This window comes from Sorex fumeus, unplaced genomic scaffold (genome assembly GCF_029834395.1).
Source record: "Sorex fumeus unplaced genomic scaffold, SorFum_2.1 ptg000087l, whole genome shotgun sequence".
NCBI classification, from domain to species: domain Eukaryota; kingdom Metazoa; phylum Chordata; class Mammalia; order Eulipotyphla; family Soricidae; genus Sorex; species Sorex fumeus.
The window spans coordinates 5,772,670-5,800,583 of record NW_026606144.1 but is presented as its reverse complement, the minus strand read 5'-3'; the positions used below and the strand labels follow the sequence as shown (position 1 = coordinate 5,800,583).

Genomic DNA, 27,914 nt, shown 5'->3' with positions numbered 1-27,914 from the left:
CAGTGTGGAGCAAACTTCATGAACAACTTCAATGAATCCTCCTGGTGGCCAGATCCTAAATTACTCAGCCCGGGGCAGGCCCCTGCTCAGAGCAGCTGTCTTTTTCTGTGTGCAGTTAAGTTTATAAGAATCTTTCTGTCAGCACATAACAGTGAGTAAGGCAGACCTTGATGAGTAGAAGTCTGTCTTCTCCAGCCTACTGATTAGAATCCATGTAGATCGGAATCCTCAAGCAGACAGCTTGAAAGGATGACACCCCTGCCTCCCCGCAGAAGGCACGGGTGCACGCCTGCCACCACCTGGTCACCTTAGCACCAATGGGTGTGGGGGAAAAAGATAAGTAGGAATCGAAATCATCCTTTGATCCATCGAAAACCTTACCTCTTGAGAATGGTCTGGCTCTTCCTGTAAAGCCAGCCGCGCCCACAGGATAACTCTTTCTGCAGTCTGCGCAGCTGGACCAGGAGGCAGAGACCTCAGCAGGAGGACACAGTCTTCACCCTAGAGGGTTCACAGGGAAGAAACACCATCACCTGGTTCTTGCCTTGCTGCCGGGCTACATTCTGGATGGCTCTGTGCTGAGGCCCTGCCTTGTATGTATAAGACTGAGCCTGGCACCAGAAGGAAAACCACACCCTGATCTGGAATCAAAAGGTCCTGCAGAATATTTAACAGAGGAGCCTGAGTTCTGTTAAGAACTGGGGTCTGACAGCCTGTTGGCTATTCAAAAAACACTTGTAAAGAACCCCCAGGTCTCGAGCATGCTCAGTGGTAAACATCCCTCCCAGGAGGCCCTATCAGTCCCGGGACGGAAAGATAGAAAAACGCTGCTGGTCAACCATCCGGTGCTTTCATCTTGCATGATTTCACCCGATAGTGCTGATTTACTTAGATAGTTGGTTTGTTCTGAAGGGTTTTTTTGGGGGGGAAGGGTCACACACAGCAATGCTCAGGGGTTACTCCTGGCTCTGTGCTCAGGAATTACCCCTAGCAGTACTCAAGGGACCTTATGGGATGCCAGGGATCAAAACCAGCTTTGCTGCAAGGAAGGCAAACTCCCTGCTGTACTAACACTCCGGCCCCTGTTCTGTGTTTTTAAGGATTTAGCTAACAAAGAAACCATAAGAAAAGACACTGTTAACTGTCAGACCTGTCCCCTGTCAATCAGGTCAATGACCCTAAGACTGTAGACCTCCTCATCTGACAACAAGTACGCCTGGGCCACCTTCAGGGCATCCTCCAAAGACGACGGGACATCTTGTTTGAGAATATATCTTATCACCCTCTGAAACAGAGAATGAAGACATTTGTCATGAAAATACAGAGATGCCAAAAATCATTTGTTCCGTAGGGCATCATTAAAATAACGGGGCAAAATATTGAGCAGCATGAAAAATTAAAACACAATTTATGATCTGAATTTTATAACAGCCTGGCATACTTCTCCCCCCACCATCTTTACTGAGGTGTAACTAACAAAAATCGTCCATATTTAGGGTTAACAGCATAATAACTGAACATACTCTTCAAAACACTTTTTAATTTACTAGTGGTTGTCCTTACTATTTTCTTATCTTTTTGGTTCTTCAGCCACACCCACGAGAGCTCAGGGGTTACACCTGGCTCTGCACTCATGAATCATCACTCCTGACAGGACTCCAAGGACTATATGGGGTGCTGGGAACTGAATCAGGGTCCACTGAATGCAAGGCAAACGCCCAACCCTGTCCTATCTCTTCCGTCCCAACTTTCATGAACCGGGTACAGTAGTTGTTGGGTACATTCTAACAAAGGGGAAGTTATGGAGAACCTAACTCTTTTCCTTTAACCGATTAAAATATTAACCTTTAATTCATTAAAATTTCCATGCTGCCTTAAAACTAAAGAGGTTACAAACATTAACTCAAGTACTCACCATTATGTCCTTGCTTAAGAGATTCACCTCTCTTATTCCGTATCCTCGCAAGAGTTTTTTCATCTCCATTAATTTGTAACTTTCCTGTAATAATTTGAGTCTGGAAGTAAATTGATCGACATTAACATGAATTTTCTTCTCTATGAAACATTAATGTACAGAGTGAAGGATCTAAAACCACATAAGAATGGTAACTCAAACTGGGACAACCTGCCCCCACCAAAAACAGGGTTGGGGCTGGAGCGATAGCACAGCAGGTAGGGCATTTGCCTTGCATACAACTGATTCAGGCTCAATTCCCAGCATCCCATATGGTCCCCTGAGCACCACTGCTAGGAGTAATTCTTGAGTGTATGAGCCAGGAGTAACCCCTGTGCATTGCTGGGTGTGACCCAAAAAGAAAACGAAAACAAAAACAGAACAGCAATCTTACTTGGGATGGTCCATTTCCAAGTGCTGTTTCACCATCTTCTCCACAGCTGCACTCCAGGGAACCACAGCTGCATACATGATCTTCAACACGGCATCAAATATGAGCTAGACACATATGGACAAGGAAATGTCCTGGGGTTTATGCTTTATACAAACTAGCAACAGTGTCTAACCTTAACAGAGGATTTGCTCCTAATGTGCTTCAACTTCCAACTATCAGAGCTTGCCTCTCCCAACTGAATGCATGAAGTTTAGTGACAAAGGAAAATTCAAAGTATTTTCTCTGATGAAAACTGACCCAGAGACTTCAATTAATTTTCTTTATAGTCTCTGTGTTCGAAATTTTTGGTGGGGTAGAAGTGGAGGCAGTGCAAGGGGAAAGACACACCAGTGGTGCTCAGGGATCACTCCTAGCAGGGCTTGGAAGACCACCTAGGGTGCAGAGAACCTGGGTCAGCTGTGTGCCAGGCAAGGGCCCTACCTGTTTTACTACTACTCTGGCCACTATGTTTGAAACTTTTTCATGATTGTTATCCACATTTTATTTATTTAATTTATTTTTAAAGAACTTATTTATTTATCCTAGGGCAAACACCCTACCTGCTGTGCTATTGCTCCAGCCCCTATCCACATTTTATAACAGTGAGTCATATCAGGGTGAACCCAAAAAATTAAGACATGCTGTAAGATAGGAAGAAAATCTCCATATAAACCCATGGCCAGACTGGAAAATTTTTACAAGAAAAAAACACCCAATCCCATCAAAAAATAAGGAGAAGAAATGAACAAAAACTTCCTTAAAGAAATACAAATGGTCAAAAGGCACATAAAAAAGTGCCCTGTGTTTGTTGCAGCACTGTTCACAATAGCCAGAATCTGGAAACAACCCGAGTGCCCAAGAACAGAGGAGTGGATAAAGAAACTATGGTACATCCACACGATGGAATGCTATGCAGTTGTTAGGTAAAATAAAGTCATGATATTTGCTTATACGTGGATGGACATGGAGAGTATCACGCTGAGTGAAATGAGTCAGAGACAGAGGGATTGCAGACACAGAATGGTTGCATTCATTTGTGGCATATAAAAAACATAGTACAAAAAAAAAAAAACCCACAGTATGAGAATATCTAAAGACATTACAAAGGAGGGCCAGAAGGACTGGCCCATGGTAGGAAGGTTGCCACAAGGGGTGTGGAGTAACAGTCAGGACAGAGAAGCAACCACTATGACAATGACAGTTGGAAATGATCACTCTGGACATGATGGGGACATTGATGGTGGGAAACGTGCCCTGGTAAAGGAACGGGTGTTGGAATACTTTATGACTGAAATTCAATCATGAACAACTTTGTAACTGTGTGTCACATGGGGATTCAGTGACCTGGCCAGGTCTGAAACTCAGCGCAGCCACAGCCCCACTCCAGAGAGGGGCAACCTTCATCCCCAGAGTTCCAGGCAGGGCTGTGCTTTCTGTCCTTTTCTCATGCCCCTTCTCCCACGTTTCTCCTGAACACACCAATGGTTTTTGACACGAGACACAAGTTTTAAGAAGAGACGTCCCTGCCCGATGAAATCTGCGTGGGGGACTCACGTCGGTGTCAGTCAAACACCCAATGACCGCGATGGCTTTGGCTTCCCAGGCCGTTTCAAAGAGTGATGTGGACTTGGAGCTACATCTCTTCAATAGATCCTGAAAAGGCAGAGACATGGCTTTCTGTGCTTGTTTTTTTTTTTCCATAATTTAAAACTCCAGCTAGAAGTCAGACACCTATCCAGACAGAGATGGAAACTTCTACTCATCACGACCAGCTGGGCCCGAGAGTGGCGTAAAGGGCTTTTTAGAGTCTACAGGAAATAATGTTCATATTTATTGAGTTTGTGTTCCTATTTATCGTGATAATTGTGTGGGAAAAGCCCTAATATTATCCACTTGGCTTAAGGTGACCTGTCAAATTAGCAGCAGTTAACCTGTGTTCTTTCTTTTTCTGGCAGTTTGGGGGCTATCCCCAGTTCAGTGCTCAGGGGGTGTTCCTGGTGGTGCTTGAGGGGACTGTGGGGTGTTCGGGATCATACTAGGGCTCCTGCATGCAAAGCATACCCTCCAGCCTACTATCCCCTAAGCCCGTGCACACATTCTTAGCCAAGAAGTTATGTTCCTTGTATAATTGAAACCCAAGCACAAAAATTTGTAAGTCTACAACTGTACCTCATATGTCTCACTAATAAAAAAAAATAAAAATTAAAAAAAAAAGAAGTTATGTTCGATAATTCCTAATAGTAAGTGTCGCATTCCTTTGAGGAAGTCAAACATTGAATCCAGCGATGTGCTACCTCTATGTACAGCAGGAGAAGCTCTTCCTCCTGTAAACCATGTTCCCGCATGTAAACTCTGATGAACTTCTCTAAGACGGAAGGAAGGAGCGCGGGGGCCAGCACCCGGTCAAACATGCGAAACACGATGGTGGTTGTGTTTTCCTAGATGCAGAACGAAAGAGGGTATAAATGCAGTCTCTTGCCAGGAAAGTGGCTCCAGGAAACCAAGGTTTTACCTTCTCAAAGTCAGACAGGGCCAACTTGCAGTTGTACTTTCGATGCAACGTGATCAGCTCCCGCAAATCAGTCACCAGGTTCCTTAACTGACAGACTTCTTCTGTGTTTTCATAATGCTTCTAAAAAGATCAGTCACGGTATCACAGAGGGACTGAAATTAGCACAGGATGAAGGCACGTGCTTTCCATGCAGCTGACAAGATACTATTCATATTTGGATACCATTCCCAGTACTGCATGGTCCTCTGAGCACCACCAGGAGTGACTCCTGAGTACAGGGCACCATATGGGATGCCGGGGATAGAACCCAGGTCAGTCATGTGCAAGGCAAAAGCCCTACCTGCTGTGCTATCGCTCCGGTCCCTAGATTTTTTTTTTTTAACAATCATGGAGTTGAACTAAGAAAGGCCAGCAGAACTTGGACTGGTTTCTAGCTTAAATCACAGAACACCAGCTTGATATGACTAAGAGAACTGATCCTAACACTGTAATATTTGTTCTTTGAAAGTTCAGTGAAATTCTACCCAGACAATTCTACTGATTCTACCTGCGAGAGTGTTGCAAGAGTGTTTGTCTTTGGGTGGGTGGTTTAACAGACATGATGGTGTATTGAAACAGGTGGATGTGACTGACAGAGAGCTAACAGCAGACAGGTGCTGGCCTTGCACTTGACCATCCCGGGTTAGATCCCTCGCACCCCATATGTTCCGCTGAGCCTTGCCAGGAGTGATCCCTGACAGCACAGCCAAGAATAAGCCCTGAGCACCACTAACCGAAAACCACCAAATAGGCTGAAGTGACAACAGAAATATTGGGAAGAAAAAAAGTATATTAAAAAAAAAATCTATGGATTTTGAAAATACACATTAAATACAAAACAGGAAAACCTGGGAGCTAGAAAAAATAGTTCAGTGGGTACCAGGCTCCTGCCTTATATGCAGCTAACCAGGTTTATCCCCAGCAGTACAAGCCCTGCCCAGCATAGCAGCTGAGCACGCAACATCTTGAACACGCCCACCATATGTACTTTCTGAAACTTTTCTCCAAAGATACACAGAGACAAGTAAACAGCTATAAACAGAAGTTCCGTTTCTAAATTCGTTCTGGGTGAGGACAGAGCATGTGTCTCGCATGTGTGAGGCCCTGTTTCTATCCCTGGTGGCACCCCCACAATGATTTCGCTTCCCAGATCATACCAAGGAAATCCAACGGCAAGAGGAGGTCAATCCCAACTCATCTGGTTTTGTTGTTGTAAAAAACACTTCTGCCAACTGAAGTCCATTTTCTGGCCAGTTTGCCTAAAAAAAAAAAAAAGCATTGAAAGCCATTTAAAAAAAAAATGATTTCTGCAGTCAGGAGATTTCACAATGGTGAAACAGTGCTAATTATATGGTTACTACCTTATCAGTTAATTCGAGGTTCCGGGCTGTTTGCTCCAACCATTTGGCAAGAATTTTCTGAAAGACACATCATTCCAAAATGAAATAGTTAATAATTACGGACGAAGAGGCATGATGACGACTAGGTATTAACATGACTTAGTCACAACTTCCTTTAGACACCATCAAAAACGCAATCAAGGGGCCGGAAAGACAGCAGAGCTGGCCTATCTGGGTTCGATATCCAGCACCCCATATGGTTCCCTAAATATCATTAGAATTGATTCCTGGGTGCAGAGCCTGGAGTAAGCCCTGAGCATCACTGGGTGTGGCCCCAACACAAACCAAACCAAACCAAACCAAACCAAACCATGACAGGAACATTGCACACCTGGCCTTCAGGTACCATCCTTCTCACGAATGGGATCACGTCATTCTGAAGCCAAACACAAAGGTTTTCCAGACAGACTGGTGTAGATATTGAATTGAGCAAGTTCTCAAGCATTTTCACATTAAACTTGTTTTCAAAGTTTGCCTAAATAAGTGAAAAATTAAGATTTGACAAATTTCAGCACTCTCCCCCAAAGGAAAGATGTATTAGGAAGTAATTCTGACACATACTTTACTCTAATAATCTAATAAGGAGTCGTCAGGGCAATCTGCTCTACGTGACTGAGGAAAGCATGGACTCAATCTCACAGCCAGGAGACATGGGACTGACAGACAGCACACAGCCACGAGTAAGCTCTGAGCACTGCTGGGTGCAGCCCCCGAACTAAAAAGTAATAATAACTAAAATGTTAAAATGTTTCTTGGGCAAGAGTGGCCAAGATTAGTACCAGGAGTTTTGCTCCATGGCTTGGAGGCCAGCCACACATTCTAGGGGAAAAGGGAGCCCAAGAAAGAGAAAGGAGCACCAAATAAAGAGTGTTGGGAGGATCCTCCCAGGATGGGAGAAGCATGCTGAAAGTAGACTATAGACCAAACAAGATTGCCACTCAATGCCTCTTTTGCAAACCACAACACCCAAAAGGAGAGAGAGAACAAAAGGGAATACCCTGCCACAAGAGGCAGGGTGGGATGGGGGATGGGGGTGGGAGGGATACTGGGACCTGTGGTGGTGGAAAATGGGCACTGGTGGAGGGATGGGTGTTTGATCACTAAATAATTGAAACCCACAGTCCACAGTCCACGGTCCTCCCGTTGTTCATCGATTTGTTTGAATGGGCCCAGTAACGTCTCCATTGTGAGACTTCTTGTTACTGTGTTTGGTATATCGAATACGCCACAGGGAGCTTGCCAGGCTTTGCCGTGCGGGTGAGATACTCTCCGTAGCTTGCCGGGCTCTCCGAGAGGGGCGGAGGAATTGAACTCGGGTCGGCCATGTTGGCTGCATGCAAGGCAAACGCCCTACTGCTGTGCTATTGCTCCAGCCCCAATTGAAATCCAAGCACAAAAATTTGTAAATCCACAACTGTATCTCATGTTGTTTCACTAATAAAAATTAAAAAAAAAAATGTTCCTTGGGCAGAGCGGCAGTACAGTGCATAGACAGTTTGCCTTGCACACAGCTGACCAGAGCTTGATCCCTGGCACCCTACCGGGTCACCCAAAACTGCCAGGAGTAATTCCCTGAACTTAGAAAAGCCAGAAGCACCACCCAGTGTGTCCCCAAATCAAAAAAAACAAAACAAAACAACATGTCTTAAAATAAGCTTTGGAGAAAATTAAGATTCTAAATGACAGTGGAGGTGGTGGCCTGAATACCAGCAGCACTGGGCCTCATACTGACCCGCCCGGCCACTGGGCTGAGTGCCACCGGGAATGGCCCAGAGGCACCTGAGCACAGTTTAGGAGTCCTCCCTCCGCAGAACCTTGAAACCTTACACTGTACCTGCAGAGTATGTCCCCAACTCAATTATCACTAGAGGAAACTGCCTTTGGGACATGTTTTTATTTATGTAGTCACAATGCCACCCTGTCCCTTTCCACCACCAATTCAATCACCTGCCACCAGGGCTGGACCCATGAAGAAAGACACAGTCTTACCCTATGTCTAAGCCAAAGGTACTGCACACAAACAAGGTTTCCTTCTCTTAGCTGTAAAAAAATATCTTTCAGATCGTCTTCATTATTCAGAAATTCAATCCAAGAACTGCCACTGTGAAGTCAAAAAGGAAGTCAGTAGTTTGAAAGAATTAAGGTTTTACATTACAAGTGGCTATTATTATGTGGTTTTTCAATGGTCCTTAAAAAGTTAAATGGGGGGTGGGCGCTGGAGCAATAGCACAGCAGGTAGGGCATTTGCCTTGCACATGGCCAATGGTTAGATTCCCAGCATCCCATATAGTCCCCTAAGTACTGCCAGGAGTGATTCCTGAGTGCATGAGTTAGGAGTAACCCCTGTGCATAGCCGGGTGTGATCCAAAAAGCAAAAAAAACAAAAAATTAAATAGGGGCTGAAGTGATATTACAACAGGTAGAGTCTTTGCCTTGCATGTGGCTGACCCAGGTTCGATCCTCAGCATCCTATATGGTCCCCTTATCACTCAGTATCACTCAGGAGTAATTCCTGAGTGCAACCCCTGAGTATTGTCGGGTATGACCCAAAAAGTAAAGGTAAAGGTAAAGGCCCTCCCGTTGATCGTCGATTTGCTCGAGCGGGCCCAGTAACATCTCCATTGGAGACTTTGTTGTTACTGTGTCTGGCATATCGAATACTCTCAGTAGCTTGCCGGGCTCTCCGAGAGGGGCGGACCCAAAAAGTTAAAAAAAAAAAAAAAAGATAAAGTTTCAAAGAAGATGCAGTGAAGTAAGCGCAACTTTCACCCAGATCCAGAGGATGCCTGTCATTTTCTCCCAAAGCTTATTTCTGCTTGCTGTTCCTCCCTGAGATTATCACTGCCTAAGTAAATTGCTCTATGCAAACCATCTGCGTTTACGTTCACTTTACATTATCTTGGAATCTGTGACAAATTAGCAGGCGGCACCAAACCTGAGTTCACTTTGGATTTAATGTCAGCACCACATATGGCCCCCTAATTCCTGTCAGGAGGACCTGATGTTTCTGAGCACTGCTGAGCAGAGCCCAAAGACAATCAGATAAATGAAAATTTAAAGACTAGGAATCTTCATACCTGAATTTTTCTGGTCCAAAAGCTCCATAGAAAGTAGTCAATCTTGCATGAGCCCTTAGAACCTGGAAAGAAGTAACTTGTAATCTGAAGGGCGTGCATTGATTATCAAAGCAAAAAACAAAATTTCAATATTTTACACCAAAGTTTAGACATCTTGCTTCTGAAGTCTTACACCTGTTCTCATTTTATCCCATGGTACAGATTTATCTTATACACACACACAGACACACATACACACATCCTATAACATACATAGGACAGGCAACATTTTGTTGTATCTAATATGTACACGCAAGCAAATATATATATATATACATACATTATTGGTACCATCATAACCACCATCTTTATATATATACATACATTACTGGTACCATCATAACCACCATCTTTACAATTCGCATTAGTGGCACTATTTAATCTCAAACAACCTTGCATTATTACTGCTCCTATTTTGTAGATAGAGAAATGGATTTGTGGGGTTTTATTTCTTTGTATTGTTTTGGGGTCACATCTAACTGTACTCAGGAGATATATGTGGTGCTAAGGATCAAACCCAGTTCGATCACATGCAAGACATGTGCCTTAACCTGTCCTCTCTGACCCCAAAGGGAATAGGCATTAAAGCAATCTGCTGAATGGAGACTTGGCTTTGCAGGTATTAGGCCCTGGGTTCAACCTCTAGCATTGGGCAAAAAAAAGGTAGCAGAGGGATTAAGGAGTTTGTCTTCTGCGTAGTCAACCCTGTCACGGTCCCCAGTCACACACAAGGTTCCCTGAACATCTCTTGAGCACAGAGCTAGGAGGAAATCCTTAAATCACAGGTTCCTTCCCCCCGCCCCCCAATAATAAAATCCATCAAATAGCCTGGGGTGGGAGGAGATATATCTTTAATTGAAAAACATTTTTTTTTGGAGGCAGACAGAAGCACAGCAGGAAGAGTGCTTGGTTTGCATGTGGTCAGTCCAGGTTTAATCCCCAGCACCCCTATAAAAATCCCCCAAGGCCCACCAGTAGTGATTACTGAGCACAGAGCCAGAAGTAAGCCCTGAGCACTGCTGGGTTCGATGCAAAAAAAAAAAAATATTATTTACAAAACTTTGTAAATATACACCTTCAATCCCCACCCCAAATTATCTATATGATTATAATTACCTCTCTTAAGCCTTCAGAATAGAAAGGAACAGTTTTGTCTTCTTTCTTCAGAAGCTAAGATAAACAAGAAGAAACATGGTTAGACTACTATATTAGATTTTTCATAAAAATTATACTTTTCTGTAAATTAAAGGAGAAAAAGCATCTTTAGTAATAATATTGCCTTGAGCACTGATATAAAGAGTAAACAACAAATCAAATCACATAGCGTAAAACAATAACACCTTCTATGAAGTTTCAAATCATTTTGCCCACAGGTACAATTACATCTGGATTTCATTTTGTATCTATCCGTGTTTATATCTCTATATAGAAAGACATACGATATATGTACAATATACAGACAGAAAGATATACACGTATATATAAATATATACATACAATGACTATGTCTATGTAGATGGGTGTGGGGGGGAGTTAAAAAGACTTCGCACATACAAGGCCTGGAGTAACAACAACAAAAATGCTATGGGAAAAAAAGTATTTTTTTACTTAAAGAAAATGCACTTTTCCTCAGTCTAAGTAAGACAGACTAACACATACAGAGTTTCTAAAGCCTCACCCTGTTCTTGGCATAGTTCAGCATTTCCTGGGTTGTTTCATAGGTTAGCCACTGAGCTTCCAAGCAGTAATTCATCACAAATTCATCGTCCTGTTTGGCAAAGGCACCAGAATAAGGTAAGGGGTGGTGGGGACCCACACCCGCGGTGCTCCATTCTGCTGGGAAAGCCCACCTGGATCTTATGGAGGTTTCCCTTTGCTTCGTCTATGAGTTTCTGCCACTGGAGCTGCTCGCCGGCGTCCACGGAACTTAAGGCCAGTTTCTCCAATATATCATTTGCCTTCACCTTGTAAACCAACTATAAGAGAAACACATCAAGTGACTGATGCCTGAGGCCCGTCCGGTCCCTGACATCTCTCTGTGTATCAGGAGGGGTGCGGGTGCCTCTGCCCACAGGCCCGCCACTTCCAAGGGCTCTTTCTTTCTTGACGGAAGGACAACTTAGCCAAGACGTTTTCCTGCCCTCCCCATGGAGCTCCCAGACATCTACAGGATTACGTCTGGGCCTCTCAGAAGCACTGCAGACTCTCCCTCATCAGCCCGACTGCCTCACTGGGAGCCCACACACCCATCCCCCCGAATTCTGGGAGATTCCCAGAGCACCATTCAACTCCCCTATTTGATGCACACTGGCCTGAGACTAGAATTCACTTCGTCCCGCTGGACCTGAGCCTTCCAGGTGGCACTTGAAGAACACTTTCTCCTCTAAGAGGCCACCTGGCTGCTCTGGGAGCACCCGTGTGGCCTGGAAATGCCCACATGCTTTGGTCACATCCTAGCGACCGCCGGGCATGCTCAAGTCCAGCTGTGTCACATGCCTGAGTCCCCTTTCTCCAGCACCCGAGCCGGGCCTAGGAGCCAAAGCCTCTATGACCGTTACCTCCACATCCAGGCCAAATTGAACGGCAAAGCTCTCAGCCTCAGCAAATCTGTGTTTGTGAAGTAATCGACTCAATCTGGTTCGTGGAAAAAAAGAGTTTGATCAAAGCTGTACTTTTTGTTTTGTTTTGGGGCCATTACAGGTGATGCCCAGGGCTTACTCCTGGCTCTGCATTCAGGGATCACTTTTGGTGGTGTTCTGGGGACCATATAGGATGCTGGGATCAAACCTGGGTCAGCTGCATGCAAGGCAAACACCCTCCCTGCTGAGCTATGACTCTGCCCCTGGTTCAAGTTATACTTATCAGGGAATTTTAAGTCTTTGTCACTGGGTGATGCTCAAGAAATAGAAGTTACCTGTTTTCTGGCAAAGCCTCTGTGAGGCATCGGAGCGCTAAGACTGAAGTGGCATCGTCTGAGCGCCTGGAAAACAATTTTTTTGGTAAGTACATTTGTCATTAAACACCTACTGGCTAGTTAAACAAAACATCACCTACTTCGGATCATGGTTGCAAATTCCTTCCAGAAGGTATATGGTATCCTATAGTAACAGTAAAAACAGATTTAAAATTGAAAAAAGGACAAAACTCATTTCAGCACTACAGTCACTGCTGGGTTAGCCGGGACTGCCTCTCAGGGGGGTGCTAAGGCAGGGAGCACTGTTGGGAAGGGGCCTCCTGTAGTCTGCAACACCAGCACAGCTGTCATGAAGCAGATACTGATGAGGGAGCATTGGGGGAGCCTCAAACCAGCTGCCCAACTCTCACCCCACAACGAGAGGCACAGGGCCATGGGGACGAGATAGGGGACTGGTCGTCTGCACGTTCTTGTGCCCACACGTGAGCCTGAGAAGAGTCTAGAGGAATTGGGCAAATCTAAAAAGAGACACATTCTACCACACACTCAAGGACTCCTAAAAAATGTCAGAATTTTTAAAAAAATTATTGTAGATCAGAAACATGAGCTACAACGACCAAATTCAAGGGGGTGGAAGATGGGGGATGCCTGACTGCTCCTGAGTGAGGAGGGCAAAGCTTTAAACATTTGTACAGTTGACTGAAGACATCTGAATTCAATGGGCCCAGAACAAAAACAAGGACATGTTGAAGTTTCTGAGTTTCTGATGCGACGTTGTGGAAGAATGCCCTTTCTCTTAGGACTTGCAGACAGGTTTTGGGGTGACGGGTAATGCTATTCAAAAGTAATTTCTACATCATTTGGAAAAAGAAACAAATAGTGTAAAATTTTTTTAAAGATCAGAATTAAAAGGGCTGGAGCAATAGCACAGTGGGTAGGGCGTTTGCTTTGCACACGGCCTATCCGGGTTGGATTCCTCCGTCCCTCTCGGAGAGTCCAGCAAGTTACCAAGAGTATACCACCCACACGGTAAAGCCTGGCAAGCTCCCTGTGGCGTATTCAATATGCCAAAAACAGTAACAAGTCTCACAATGGAGACGTTACTGGTGCCCGCTCAAGCAAATCGATGAACAATGGGAGGACAGTGCTACAGAATTAAAAATGAATCAATAGGGGACCTGACAGATAGTGCAGGAGTCAAGGCATCTGCCTTACACATGGGCAGATGCGGGGTCTGCAGTGTGGTGGGGGGTGTGCACTGGAACAGGGTGTGTGCTGTGGTATGACACTTGACTTGCATTTGTAAGGTCCTGGATTTAATCCTCAGAAGTGAGGAAAAAAAAAAAGGACAAAGACAATAATGGAAATATTAGTTATAAATTTGAGATCTAACTAGGTATTTCGCCAGTGCCCACATGTGCTTAGCTCAATTATTATTACTTTTTTTAACTTTAAAGTAGCTTAGGGGGCTGGAGAGATAGCACAGCGGGTAGGACGCGTTTGCCTTGCATGCGGCTGACCCGGGTTCGATTCCCAGTATCCCATATGGTTCCCTGAGCACTGCCAGGAGTAACTCCTGAGTGCAGAGCCAGGAGTAACCCCTGTGCATCGCCGGTGTGACCCAAAAAGCAACAACAACAAAAAAAAAACCTTTAAAGTAGCTTAAAGTTGTCCATTTTAGGGCTGTGAGATATCACAGAGCTTAAGGTGCTTCCCTTGCTATGACTGACTCTTGTATGATGACTGGCACCACATATGGTCCCTGAGCACCAGCAGGAGTAAGCCTAACACCACGGGGTTGGCCCAAATATCCAGAACCAAACCAAATACCATCAAGCATATTGACTTACTGAACTAATTCCTGTCTGTACCAGAGAAGACACATTAGACACTTCCAAAGAATATAGTATTTCCATGGTAGGTAATGAATAAACCACGAAGTTTTTCATCTAAAAGAAAAGGTTGGAGCAATTAATACAGCAGATTAATTAAGCCTATGACACAAGCTTGCACAGATTAAAAGGTAGGATACAGACAAATGAAAAAATAATTTCAAGGGCTGGGCCAGACAGTTACACGGGTAAGGCACTTGCTTTGCGTGCAGCCGACCAGGGATCAGTCTCCGGTACTACACATGATCTCCAAAGTTGCACCAGGAATGATCCCTGGCACAGAGTCAGAAGCCCCTACCCCATTCAAAAAGAAAACTGGACAGAGGTTAGGGAGTTGGCTCAAAGAGCAGGAGCACGCGCTTTATGTAGGATCCCAGATTTGGGTTTCACCCTTGACTGATCCCCGAGCACTGGCAGGTATGGCAACTACCAAAAACATATTTAAGTGCAAAACTTGTAAGTCAGTTACTGTGATATTCAAATATCATAAAACTATGTTCTTGGGCCAGGGATCTGGAGCTAGTACAGGAGACGGGTGTGTACTTTTTATGTCAAGCTACAGTTTGACCCCCAACACAGTGGAGGTCCACAGGCCAGTGCAAGCATGCTGGGGTGGCCCTGTGGATCCCTACCACCCCACATGGCCCCCTGGATACCAGCACAAGTGATCCTGAGCACAGAGCCAGGACTCAGCCCTGAGTACAGTCAGGAATGGACCCAAAATAAACAAACAAACATTAGTTTTAATGTAAAAAATGCTATTTACTACACATAATATGAACAAGGATGGAAGAAAACTTTCGAGTACCTGTGTATCAGCAGTCATTATCAGAGCTACTAATTTCAGATTTGTGAATCCTCTCCTAAAAGAGAAGAGGTGTAAATGAATCAAGTAAGCTTTGCCAACTGACAGATGAAAACGAAAACTAAGCGATAGTCTTACACAAACGTTACAGAAGATGGTCAGGGGTGTCCCTGGAGTCCACCCTCCCGCACACAGGCTGGCATCATAAGCAGGCTGGCACTGCCTAGCTGCTCTCAAACAATCCAGCCAAGAACAAAATGGTCCCTGCCTGACCTTTCTGTTCTCAGTGGGCCTGTTCTCAGTGGGCCTGAGAATGTACTCCAGAATGAGTGGGCTCAATGGAACCAGGCAGGCAGCTGGTTGGAATAGAGGACAATCGCAACTCGCTCGTGACGTACCACGTGACCGAGGAAGACGTGTCTGCCTCAGTGGTGAGAAGAAACTCTTCCATGTGAAGAGCGGGCCAGTTCCATATCAGGGTGAGAGTGAAGCTGTCCCACAAACTCAGCACATTCTGTAAAAGAGACACCTCACAGCAGATTAAAGATACCTCACAGCAGATTAACCTTCCAGATTAAAAGTTGGTCAGGATCTGAACTTGGTAACGAAGACCAGTACACGAGCTAGTGACCCAGCCCAGTTTCCTGCCTGGCTTTCGTTAAGTTCAACAGCACTTTGGTTGTTAAACAAAATACCAAGTAAAAACAATGAAAGAAAAATATTAGGAAAACCTACATCAGTGTCAAGTACGAAAAGCAGACTGCCTATCAGCTGGAACTTCTTCGCACCTAAAGAAAGAAAGAAGGCAAAGTGTATAACACTTCAGTTACTTATAACCAAGGGCATATTTTTGGTGGCAGTGAGGACCAGCCCAGAGTCTCAGCTATGCAAGGCATGTGCTCTACAACTGAGCTGCTCTCCCAGCACCCCAGATTTCAAAAGGAAAAAAAGCAAAAGGTAGAAATATATATAGTTTTATATATATATATATAGTTATCAGTCTCATTCATGCCTGCTTCTTTATTTCTGAATTTGTCTAGGTGATCACCAAAAGGTAAACCTCCCAAATGATGGCTAACAACAGCATCATATTAAGAGAACAGTTGTTGGGGCTGGAGAGAGAGTATAGCAGGTAGGGTGCATCCCGTGTGGTCGTCTGAGCACCACCAGAAGTAATTCCTGAGTGCAGAGCCAAGAGTAATCTCTGAGTATTGCCCAATGTGTCCTCCCTCTGGCCTCCCAAAGAGAGAGAAAGAAAAAAAAAAGTCACGTCAGTGGACATTTATCAAACCAACCTGGCTTGTTTCAGAAAGTGGGGTGGAAAAATGGCCCAAATGTCAGAGTTCTATATTGACAGCAATCAGAATTCAGAATTCACTCATAGCTGCCCAAAGCCGTTTGAACTTCTTTACCTTTAATCATCTCTGTCTCAATGACATTCTGAACTGTCATTCCGTTCTTTGAAGAATCTGGCTCCCATTTGGAGATGGCACAATGACCAGTCCCCTACAGAAGCAAAAAGGGTATCAAGTATAGGACCAGGCATAAGGGATGGTGACCCCAGTTCCATCTCCAGATCTACATCTGGACCCCTGAGCATCCCCAGGGTTGATCCCTGAGCCCCTGAGAATGAGTGTGGCCCAGCCCCCTCCCACCTCCATGGCATTCAATGCAAATTTGGTCCTTTAATCTGGGTCCTCCACAAAGCAAAAACATCCAAGCTGTACTCAATTTTTATTTCAAAATATATTTAGATCATTGAGGCACTCTCGCTTCCGTCTCGAGGCTCCACTCATGAGTCAACAAAACATAGAGGAAGAATATCGAACAGCTGCTCACTATCAGCGCACGAAGTCTTGGAACAAGGAGGCCCAGCGGCCCAAACTCACCCGAGCCTGGGCGAGTGCGATCAGGCTGTCAGCATGAGGATGTGGCACCTCTCTCTAAGTATTTTTGTCAAAACAAATGGCAACCACAAATATTTGGGAAGATTCACAGGTGCCAATTTAAAGTTATTTGCACTGTATCACTGTCCTACATTGTTCATTGATTTGCTCCAGCGGGCACCAGTAATGTCTCCATTGTGAGACTTGTTGTTACTGTTTTTGGCATATCGAATATGCCATGGAGAGCTTGGCAGGCTCTGCCATGCAGGTGGGATACTCCCCGTAGCTTGCCAGGCTCTCCGAGAGGGACAGAGGAATCGAATCCGGGTAGGTCATGTGCAAGGCAAATGCCCTATCCACTGTGCTATCGCTCCAGTCCAAAGTTATCTGAAACACCAAAAATATTAAACTGGGTAGGAAAAAAACAGGGAAATGTGATTGCTTCTTTCGTGAGGGTGGTGGAGGCGGGGCCAGGGAAGGCCACACCCAGCAGTACTCAGGGATTACTACTGGCTCTTGCTCAGGGGTCACTCTCAGTGGTGCTCAGGGGACCACATGTAGTGCTAGGAAATGAACCTCGGTTGACTGTGTGCAAGGCAATCACCATACCCACTGTACTCTCTCTCCAGCCTGTGACTGATGCTTAACGCATTAATTTGGTAAATAAAAATGTCATTAAATGTTACAGCTATATTGAATTCTTGCCTCCTCCTTGAATATATCAGATACCCCCACCCTAATTTCAAAGACAATCTGATGAGAATAACCAAAAATGATATCAAATGACAAACTGTCATTATTCACATGGAACATCAGACATGATTCGGGAAGTTATTCTTTGTGTTCTCTGTAGCTGAGAACTGGATTCATCAGGCCAGTTTCCCAAAATACTACCCAACATGGACAAAAAATAATATCAATTAAATGAAAATACTTTTCATTAAACGGAAGATTAAAGGAAATATTTTTATTCCCTAGTACCGAAGGAGAGGTTTTTATTTTTGAGAAGGGGGATTTCTCTGCAGTATTCAGGACCACACCAAGCAGGGCCAGGAACCCGGGGCTCCCACATGCACCCTTTGATATCTTCCCAGACAGTGATGATCCTAACCTGGTTTATTTCAAGATTCAAGGGATCTTTCAACTCAACAGAAACAAAACAATTATCAAATGAATTTCTATCTGCAGTTTGGGATTTCTTTCAATTATGAATATAGATAACAAACCGAATTATTATGCCTCCAACTAGCTTATAATATATAGAGGGGGTTTGATTGGGGCTTTTGGTCCGCCAGAAAATAAAGATGCAGGAAGCAGAGAGAGAGTAGAGAGCCCTAGTTAATTCCCCTGAGCACTGCTAGGCATGGCCCAGTCCTCTCCATCCCCCCCCAAAAAAGGAAACAAAAAACTGTGATTCTTTTGTTTTCACTTTTGTCTTTGGGCCCCACCCAGGGTACCCCATGAGGACTCATGCGCGAACAGCATGCACTGCAGTGCTCTGAGCCACACCCCAGCAGCACCCCCAGTTACACCATCTCCCCACAGAGGCTCTACTTACTCAATTTTATGGCCTTAAAAATTTTAAATTTCCCAGTTTCTATTACTCATTACAAATTCATTCATAATTTAACCCAAACCACATACTGTTGTTTTTTACACAATAATAAAAATATTACAAAAATAATTACCCCGATTATCACAGAGATTTTGCTACTGAGATCTCCAGCCACGAGACTGAGACACCCGAGAGAATGATAATTTTCAGTAGAAATGAAACTGGACTGGATTTCTCCTTGTAACTGCAAAATAGGAAAAAATTAAGATATAAGACACTGACAAAACCAGTTTAAACCAACGAATTACAAATGTATTTCTCCTTTTGTGTTCATGCATGCATGTATGTGGTGCTGGGTATCGAAGCTGGGAGTCACACATGCAAGGCATGTTCTCAACTTATATACCTCCCCTATAAATGTATTTTGGGGTGGGGAGGGCACACACCCAGCAATGCTCCATTATTACCCCTGGTTCTGCTCTCAGGAATTACTCCTGGTGGTGATCAGGGGACCATATCGGTTGGCAGGGATCCAACCTGGGTTGGCTGTGTGCAAGACAAGAGGCCTACCTGCTTTACTAACTATATAGTTTTAAACAGAAATAAAGATGTGGTATGATGTTAATCCCCAGCAGACCACTTCTCCTAACCTTACCTTACATGGAGGTTTAAGATGGCCTGGTTTTGTTGTCTTACCTTCTTTGCTGTGCTGAAGTCAGCATTCTCCATGGCTGCAGTGGAGAGAAAGCAGACTGAATTTAGAGCAGGAAAACTATTAAATGCACATAAGCCAGCCCTTTCATGCATACAGTGTTACAGACCATACTATTCTTTTCTTTTTGTCTTTTTGGGTCACACCTGGCAATGCTCAGGGGTTACTCCTGGCTCTGCACTCAGGAATTACTCCTGGTGGTCCTTGGGGGACCATAAGGGATGCTAAGGATCGAACCTGGGTTGGCTGCATGCAAGGCAGACACCCAAGCTGCTGTATTAGCACTCTGGCCCAGATTGTACTATTCTTAAAGAGAACACTTAAAAACCAGAAAAAATAAGAAGTATCGTTGTCAGCTAATGAATACAAATAATACATCACTTACCTTGCTGAATTTTCACAAGCTGAAGGTTTGTTACATAAAAAAATCCATTGGTTGTAAGAAGCAGCATATAATAGGTACCTGTTAAAAAAAAGCAAAACTAGTTTTTCTAAAAGGCACAGGCTTTTAAAGTTTAATCGAGTTAAAATATGCTAAGTTGCTGGTTTATATTATCCCCCTCACACAACAGAGTAACGACACAGGTGAAACTTATTTACAAAAAAAAAAACTTATTTTCAGAGCCTCCCAAGCAGTGCTTAGGGCCCCTGGGTCCACTCCCAGTGACAACTGTGCTCAGTTCACTGCTCGGTCAGTGATAAGGTGCTGCCTGAACACAGGGTACAGGGAGGAGGAGACGAGAGCCAGCAGGGATACTCCAGGGGCTGATGGTTAGAGAGGTATGTGGTACCAAGAATAAAGTGTGGGCTGCCAGTTGGAGCTTGAGCTCCCTGACTCTACTTTTTGTGTGTATGTGTGCTTTGGGGCCGCACCAAACAATCACTATCACTCCGACCCCTGACTCCATTTTATTAAAATATTTTAAAAATTATATAAAAACAAACTTAACTTGGAGTGATATATAGCAGGTAGGGTGCTGGCCTTGTGCACACGGCCAACCCAGGTTCAATCCCAGGCATCCCATATGGTTCAATCCCAGGCATCTCATCCCATATGAGCACTGTCCGAAGTGATTCCTGAGTGCAGAGCCAGAACTCAGTCCCTGAGCACCCCTCTGTATAGCCACAAAACAACAAAATTAAGTTGCTAGAAAAAATACTAAGCATGACAAACATTGTAAAAATTTGACCAGAGAGCTGAAAGGGATTAAGGTGCTTGCCTTGCTGTAGCCATGCCCGAGTTCACCCACTTGGCACCTGGGCCCAGGCCCATCTCTGTGTACAGCGCTAGAGGCCTCCCGACTCCCCGCACACACTGCAGAAGGGCCCAGACAATCCCAGCACCACAGGGCTGAAGCAGCACCTACTCCTCAGCCTGTGCACTGATGCATTGCCTGCATGGCTGAGACTCTCCAGAGGGCGCCAGGGTTCCTGAGGACGGCGTGGGAGATTCCTTCCTCCCAAAGTGTAAAACTGGTTTAGAATATTATGATTTAGGAAAAGCACCTGATGTCGGTGGGCCCCACGGGTGACTTATGTGAAGTGGGGAGGAGAAGGACGGTCACTTTCTCCCCACCCGCCTCTGCCACCCGGAACCCTGGGTAGGCTAGGACCGGTAAAGTCTGCAGTGAGCACCTGCTCGGCACGGGCCTAAGCCCCGCCAGCCCCACAAGGTGGCCGTCAAGCCACACCTGAAGTCCGCTTGATCTTCTCGGCACGGGAGTTAATCCCTGCCACCCGATTGCTCAGGGAGCCACGGACTCATGTTGGGGCGAGAATTTGCTCTTTGCAGGAAAGGAGAGACCGGTCCCAAGCCTTACCCGGGGTTTCTGGGGTTCTTGTCTCGCTCGCAGAAAAGAATTTCAGGAGTAGACAAGCAGTGAAGTAAATAGATTTTATTTGGAGGCTTTTGGAGAGGGAGAGAAAGGGATAAGCAGATCAGATAAGAGAGAGAGAGTAACGCGTCCAGAGGGAACAAGGGCTTCTCCGAGGGTGGAGAGAGCGCCAAGTGGGCTCTCGAGCTGGTTCTTATAGATCCTTCTGACTCGGAATGTCCTGGAATTATCCTACCCGAGATTTTTCTTTTCCCTCCCTTTCATAGGTTATTGCTGACACTTAGGAGATATGGGAAATTCTACATCAGTACTTATACATTCTCCTTTGGGTTGCTTGTTAAAACACCAGAGGAGCCTGAAGCTAGATAGCTTAAATTAGAAACGTCTTGTTGACCTCTGTAACACCACGTGGCCTGAGTATAAGCTAGAACTTGGGGAAAGATGGCCAGTGAATGGCAGTTTGCATTACCAGATCATTTTGCAGTCAGATCTTTGCAGGTAACAAAAGAAATAGGACTATCAAAGCAGAGGAGGCAGGAAAAATGCAAGATCATATGATTAATTGTTTAATATCAGAAACATGCTGAGACCACTCTGCGCACACATGAAGGTACTGGCAGAGGGACAAAGCCACGCGGGTTCCGGGGCCGAGATCTCCAAGCCTACTCGGATTGGAGTCAAGCATCCTCCACCCAGATCCTCCAAATTCCAGTAGGCTGGGGTCACACCCACCACCTGGCCCCCTGTAATCCCATCAACGGCCAAGACTCAGAGACTATAAAATCCAGCTCCCGGAACCGTGCAACATCTTATCAGAACATCTTTTTATGACATCTTATTATCTCATTCCTACTTTGGACAAACTTGCAGGCTATCGAATGTAGCCTGCCCACAGGGCAGAGTCTGGCAAACTCCCCGTGGCATATCAAATATGCCAAATACCAGTAACAATGATGGGTCTCATTCTCCTAAAGAGCCTTGAATATAATCTCAGGGCTAGGATGAAAGAGACGTTACTGGGGCCTGCTCTAGGCAATCGACGAATAACAGGAAAAGCACATTTGGAGCTTGAGCGGTAGCACAGCAGATAGGGCCTTTGTTTGGCAAGAGGCCCATCAGGGTTCAATTCCCAGCATCCCATATGGTCCTCCAAGCACTGCCAGGAGTAATTACTGAGTGCAGAGCCAGGAGTAACCACCATGCATCACCAGGTGTGACCCCAAAAAAGAAAAAAAAAAAGAAAAAAAAAAAGGAAAACCACATTTAAACCTCCGAAAAGAAACAAAATGAAACACCAGGAAGCCGGAAATGTGGGTCAGTCCTCAAGTGCCTGCCTTGCTTGCAGGAGTCCTGAGTTCCATTCCCAGCTTTGAAGAAAATAAACTTGCTTCTTAGACAAGAGTGTGCCTCAGTCATAGAGCATATGTCCTGCATATCTAAAGTTCCGGGTTCAATCTCCACACCCCCGACACCACAAAGAGAAACACAAAAACCCACAAACCTGATTTTTACATGAATCATATCACTAGAAAAATTAGTAATGTAGGCAGGACAATTAATTTATATATAATTCAGTAAGTATAAATCTATTCCCACTGGGTATTAATCAGAAACCATGTCACCCCAATTAAAAAAATATAAATAAAAGAAACTTACCTTCAGTTGAGTCATCTTTCTCAATAACAAGACTCTGGTAAGCACATTGGTTTTCATCATTATTTTTCGGAACAAAAGTCTAATGTAAAATAATGTTAAATAAGATTAAAACAAGAAAAATATGATTGAGTCTTATATTTAAATCAAGTTATTAATTAGCCTCAGTAGTAAGCCTGCTATGATGCAAACATTTTCATTTGTGGAGGCAGTCACATTCCATGAAGCTCCCGGGGTCACCCCTGCAGGGTTTGGGGAGTCGTGCAGTGACAGATCCTGCACTTCCCACACGTGAATCATGCGCTCAAGCCCTTAAAACTATCTGCCAGGCCCAAAACATATGCTCTTTAAAATGGAAAATTATGGATTTGGAGAGATTGTAGAGTTGCAGATAACGCAGGTTTGATCCCCTCAGCACTGCCAGGAGTAATTCCTGAGTGCAGAGCCAGGAGTAACCCTTAAGCATCACTGGGTGCAGCCCAAAACTAAAACAGTTTAAAAAAAAATAAGGAAAGAAAATTACGTGAGATACTCATTCATACTAATACTTCTGAATCTTTTTTTTTTGGGGGGGGTCACACCCGGTGATGCACAGGAATTACCCCTGGCAGTGCTCTGGGGACCATATGCGATGCTGGGAATTGAACCCAGGTTGGCTGCGTGCAAGGCAAACGCCCTATACGCTGTGTTATCGCTCCAGCCCCTACTTTTGAATCTTAACTTTTCAATTTTGCATTTTATTTATGTTTCTGATATAGGATTCTCAAAAAAGAATTATTTTAAACTTAAAACGCAAGCCAAGGAATAGCCAGGGGAACAGTTACAGAGATTAAGCATGCTTTTGGCATGCACAGGATCTCCTGATATGCCAAAAGTGACTCCTAAGCACTATCAGTGTGGCCCCAAAAACAAATCAAACAATCAAAAAGAGCTCAAAAAACCCACAAAACCACAAGCCAAATAAAAGTTTACTCGAGTGTTATTGCTCAGACATCATTTCAGAATGAAGAGATAAAACATGACAGGGTCTTACATTAGTGAGCAAGGTTTGCTGTGATGTCACATGAATGAGATGTAACTTGCCACTTCTCTCCCCAACCAAAAGGAACTTCCCTTCATGACAGAGTCCAACTATATCCACTTCAGTATCTGAAAATTGCAAACCAAAGTTACACACTTCCTTTAAAAACGTGCTTCAGTATGAAAAACCGCATATTTTGCCATTGAGAGTCAATGAGTCACGTTTTAAGTATTTCACAAAAGTAATTAAAGCAAAAAAGAGTTTCACCGATTCTTATTTAGCCAACAAGTATTTCCTGAACACTTCGATACACATATATAATAAATATTATTGTAGGTCTTACGTGTATCTGAGAATAACAAAAGGTTTTTGCCTTTATGAAAGTCATATTCTAAAGTAGGAGGTCTACAATTGGCACAATAAACAAATTATATGACTTGTGAAAAGTGATGAATTCTCTGGAAAAAGGAGAAGCAGAGCAAGGTAGGAGATCAGAAAAGGCAAGAATGGGCAAGGCAGCACCGATCGGTCTTCGGAAGGCCTGAGAAGGTATTGTTCACAAGGGAGAAAAATTTAGGACCACCAAGGAGTCAACAATGAACAACAGGGCCAGACTGATAGTACAGTGGTAGGGCATTTGCCTTGCTTAAAGCCCCCCAGTTTCAATTCCCAATGTCCATATATTCCCTGAATGCCTCCAGAAGTGCTATGATCCCCAAAGTTAAAAACATTAAAAAATAAGAAATCAGCGAGTCTTTAAAGGGTAGATAAACTTGAATTATCTAGCAGTCACACTTTTTTTGGGGGTTGTTTTTCTGTTTGTTTTTGAGCCACACCTGACTCTCTACTCAGAGATCTTTCCTATGAGGCTCAGGGGACCATATGGGTGCCACCTCAGCAGTAAACAAGGCGAGTGGCTTCCCCACTGTCCCGCTGTACTATCTCTTTGGCCCCTTCGTGCCACATCCCTAGTGTCTGGCACTGAACACATAGGATTAATGGTTTTCCAAAGCCAGGGATAACAAGATCCAGGAGGACTGGTTAATGGTTGGAACATGCCAAAAGTGTGTGTTGGGGGGGCGAAGAGCAGTTTGGACAGAGAAGAGGTCAGTGTGATAATAATAGCTGGAAATGATCACTTTGGACAGGAACTGAGTGTTGAAAGTAGGTAAAGGAATATAACTGATAACCTTTCAGTATCTATATTGCAAACCATAATGCCCAAAAGGAGAGAGACAGAGACAGAGAGAGAGAGAGAGCGAAAGAGAGAGAGAGAGAGAGAGAGAGAGAAAGAGAGAGGAAGAAGAAAACTACTTTCCGTGGGGGGGAAAGGTAGGCAGTGGGCAGGGAGGGGGGAAGAGAAACTGGAGACACTGGTGGTGAGAAATGCACACTGGTGAAGGGATAGGTGTTGGGGAAAAAAAAAGAGAAAAAAAGTAATGGCGTTCAATATTAACTTCGTGGGGCTGGAGTGATGGCACAGCGGGTGGGGCGTTTGCCTTGCACGTGGCCAACCCAGGTTCGATTCCCAGCATCCCATATGGTCCCTCAAATACTGCCAGAAGTAATTCCTGAGTGCAGAGCCAGGAGTAACCCCTGTGCATCGCCAGGTGTGACCCAAAAAAAAAAAAAAGAAACAAAACAAAACTAACTTCGTGAATCAGTCCAATTTCAAGTTTTAGAAATAACGGGTGGTGGTTAGGAAAATTCGAAATAATGGTGGTGTAGGTAATAAAGGTGGTGGGATTGGTGTTAGAATGTTAAATGTAATAAATTATTGTGAACAACATTATAAAAATAAAATAAAATTTTAAAAAACTAAAAATAATAAATTAAAAAAGGCAAGGAGATAGAAAACTGAAGCCAGAGAACTAACTTCCAATTTCACTGAATTACATTGCACTTACCAAATGCAAGATGCAACTGAAGTGACCTACAAATGCTGTCAAGCAGTATAACTGATTGGTCTGCGACAATAATGAAACCGTCACTCAAGCCGCATGCTTGTATCTTTGGATTGAGAGAGGCCTGTAGGGGTAGAGAAGCAAATCGTCCCAATACATACTTAGTATTGGTCTGTATCCCAAACTTTCTGGTTCTGTATATGATGGGCTCAACCACCTGGGATTCTGCACTACGTAGTTAGGACCCTTACGGCTACACCTGAACTACCAGGCCCCGCAATCAGGCTGAGTACTGGCAGGAGTGGTCCCCCACATCTCTAGGCCTGCTTTGGGAGTCTCCCACTCCCCAAAGTAACCCAGGAAGTCATATTTTCTAGGAGGCTAAGACGAAGATCCCAAGCCTAGAATAAGAATAGAAATTTTATTATAAGAAGTAGCAATGTAGCACTGTCCTCCCGGTCATTGATTTGCTTGAGCGGGCACCAGTAACATCTCCATAGTGAGACTTGTAGTTACCGTTTTTGGCATATCGAATATGCCACGGGTAGCTTGCCAGGCTTTGCCAAGCAGGCGGAATACTCTCAGCAGCTTGCCTGGCTCTCCGAGAGGGTGCGGAGGAAGCGAACCCGGTTCGGCCTCGTGAAAGGCAAATGCCCTACCCGCTATGTTATCGCTCTGGTCCATTATAAGAAGTAAAGGTAAGGTAAAGGTAAAGGCCCTCCCGTTGATCATCGATTTGCTTGAGCGGGCCCAGTAACGTCTCCATCATGAGACTTGTTGTTACTGTGTTTGGCATATTGAATACGTCACGGGGAGCTTGCCAGACTCTGCCGTGCGGGTGAGATACTCTCGGTAGCTTGCCGGGCTCTCCAAGAGGGGCGGAGGAATCGAACTCGGGTCGGCCATGTTGGCCGCTAGTAAGGCAAACGCCCTACCCACTGTGCTATCGCTCCAGTGATAAGAAGTATGGAAAGAAATTCGTGAAAAGGCTAAACCCATACTCGCTGTTCAGGGTATTTGGTTCAGGAGTAAGAACAGAGACTGAGATCAGGAAGTGACCCTTTCTATTTTTCCCCTCCACAGTATAATTTAATTTTTTAATTTCTTGAATCACCATAATAGTTGTTTATGATTGAGTTTCAATCTTACCATGTTCAAACACCCATCCCTTCACCAATGTCCACTTCCCTCCACCAATGTTTCCAGTTTCTCTCCTGCCCCCACAGCCTGCCTCTGTGACAGACACTTTACTTTTTTCTTTTTTCCTTTTAGGCACTGTGTTTTGCAGTAGTTATTGAAAGGGTATAATGCATATCACTATCTCCTTAGAGCCCCCAGTTCTTGTTCAGAAGGACCCCCTCTATTTCTCAAGCTGCTGCTGTTAATTCTTTGACATTCTGTAAGCTCAAAATGTCAAGAGGGCCTATCAAAAGTTCTTCTGGGGCGAATTATTGATCTTAAGCTCAGAGAGGGAGAAGCAGGTAAAAACTTCCAATTAGCTAAGATTGAGCCTTGAGTCTGACAAAGTGCTATTTCTTTCGTATTTGCTTCAGTAAAAATTGCAAGTGCAAGCAGTATGACAATCATACCTTGTCAGAAGAGATCTTCGCTAGTAAATCTACTTGATACAAAGCTGTCCCATGTTCTTTTGGGGAACCCACGCATAGGTACCCACTTCCTGTATCGTCACTTGTCAGCAGCTCAATATCGTTCCACATGTTTCTAAGCTTGTCTTCTGGGCCCAGGAACCACTGCCTTCCCTGGAACACTAAATCAGAGACCAAATCGTATTTGTGCACGGAATTCATGAAAAAGCGTAGCAATAATAAATCAATTAAGATGTCTTTGTTCTGTTTTGGTTTTTGGGCCACATCTGGCAGTACTCAGGGCTTTCTCCTGGATCTGTGCTCAGGGATCACACCTGGGGGGATCAACAGGGGTGCCTGAGATGGAACCCACCCAGGCCAGCTGTGTGCAAGGCAAGAAAGTGCCTTACCCTGGAGTTATCTCCTGGGTCTGTCTTTGTTATTTTTTTCAACATTAAATGTGTTGCACTGGTAAGATCAATGTAACTAGAACTATGAGCAAAAGCATGGAACGTATTGGTTGGATAATATTACTGATATGATCTCAACAAAATATCCAAGATCTCCTGGGACCAGAGTGATATAGTGCAGTGCTAAGGTGTTTGCCTTGCATACGATCAAGCTGGGTTCCACCGGGTCAAGCTGGGCTCCACCTGGCAGCCCAGAGGGTCCCGGGAGCCGTGCCAGGTGTGATCCC

General features: G+C 44.5%; 1 protein-coding gene across 1 annotated transcript in view; it reads right to left on the bottom strand.

The window, feature by feature from the left end:
- Positions 1-27,351, bottom strand: part of KNTC1 (kinetochore associated 1) — a 64,943-nt gene extending 37,592 nt beyond the window's left edge. The window contains exons 1-30 of the mRNA XM_056131410.1: positions 27,221-27,351; positions 25,635-25,755; positions 23,740-23,855; positions 22,710-22,788; positions 19,604-19,681; positions 19,203-19,237; positions 18,640-18,750; positions 16,478-16,571; positions 15,801-15,853; positions 15,464-15,579; positions 15,069-15,123; positions 14,219-14,317; positions 12,509-12,552; positions 12,369-12,434; positions 12,013-12,088; positions 11,305-11,430; positions 11,133-11,222; positions 10,571-10,624; positions 9,416-9,477; positions 8,328-8,439; positions 6,670-6,813; positions 6,300-6,356; positions 6,096-6,197; positions 4,900-5,019; positions 4,682-4,825; positions 3,942-4,040; positions 2,349-2,452; positions 1,916-2,015; positions 1,151-1,285; positions 382-501 (exon numbers count right to left, since the gene is read on the bottom strand). Coding sequence (XP_055987385.1) covers positions 382-501; positions 1,151-1,285; positions 1,916-2,015; positions 2,349-2,452; positions 3,942-4,040; positions 4,682-4,825; positions 4,900-5,019; positions 6,096-6,197; positions 6,300-6,356; positions 6,670-6,813; positions 8,328-8,439; positions 9,416-9,477; positions 10,571-10,624; positions 11,133-11,222; positions 11,305-11,430; positions 12,013-12,088; positions 12,369-12,434; positions 12,509-12,552; positions 14,219-14,317; positions 15,069-15,123; positions 15,464-15,579; positions 15,801-15,853; positions 16,478-16,571; positions 18,640-18,750; positions 19,203-19,237; positions 19,604-19,681; positions 22,710-22,788; positions 23,740-23,855; positions 25,635-25,755; positions 27,221-27,349 — 2,841 coding nt within the window. The 5' untranslated portion in view covers positions 27,350-27,351. The remainder of the gene's footprint in view (positions 1-381; positions 502-1,150; positions 1,286-1,915; positions 2,016-2,348; positions 2,453-3,941; positions 4,041-4,681; positions 4,826-4,899; positions 5,020-6,095; positions 6,198-6,299; positions 6,357-6,669; positions 6,814-8,327; positions 8,440-9,415; positions 9,478-10,570; positions 10,625-11,132; positions 11,223-11,304; positions 11,431-12,012; positions 12,089-12,368; positions 12,435-12,508; positions 12,553-14,218; positions 14,318-15,068; positions 15,124-15,463; positions 15,580-15,800; positions 15,854-16,477; positions 16,572-18,639; positions 18,751-19,202; positions 19,238-19,603; positions 19,682-22,709; positions 22,789-23,739; positions 23,856-25,634; positions 25,756-27,220) is intronic.
- Between the last annotated feature and the right edge of the window lie 563 nt (positions 27,352-27,914).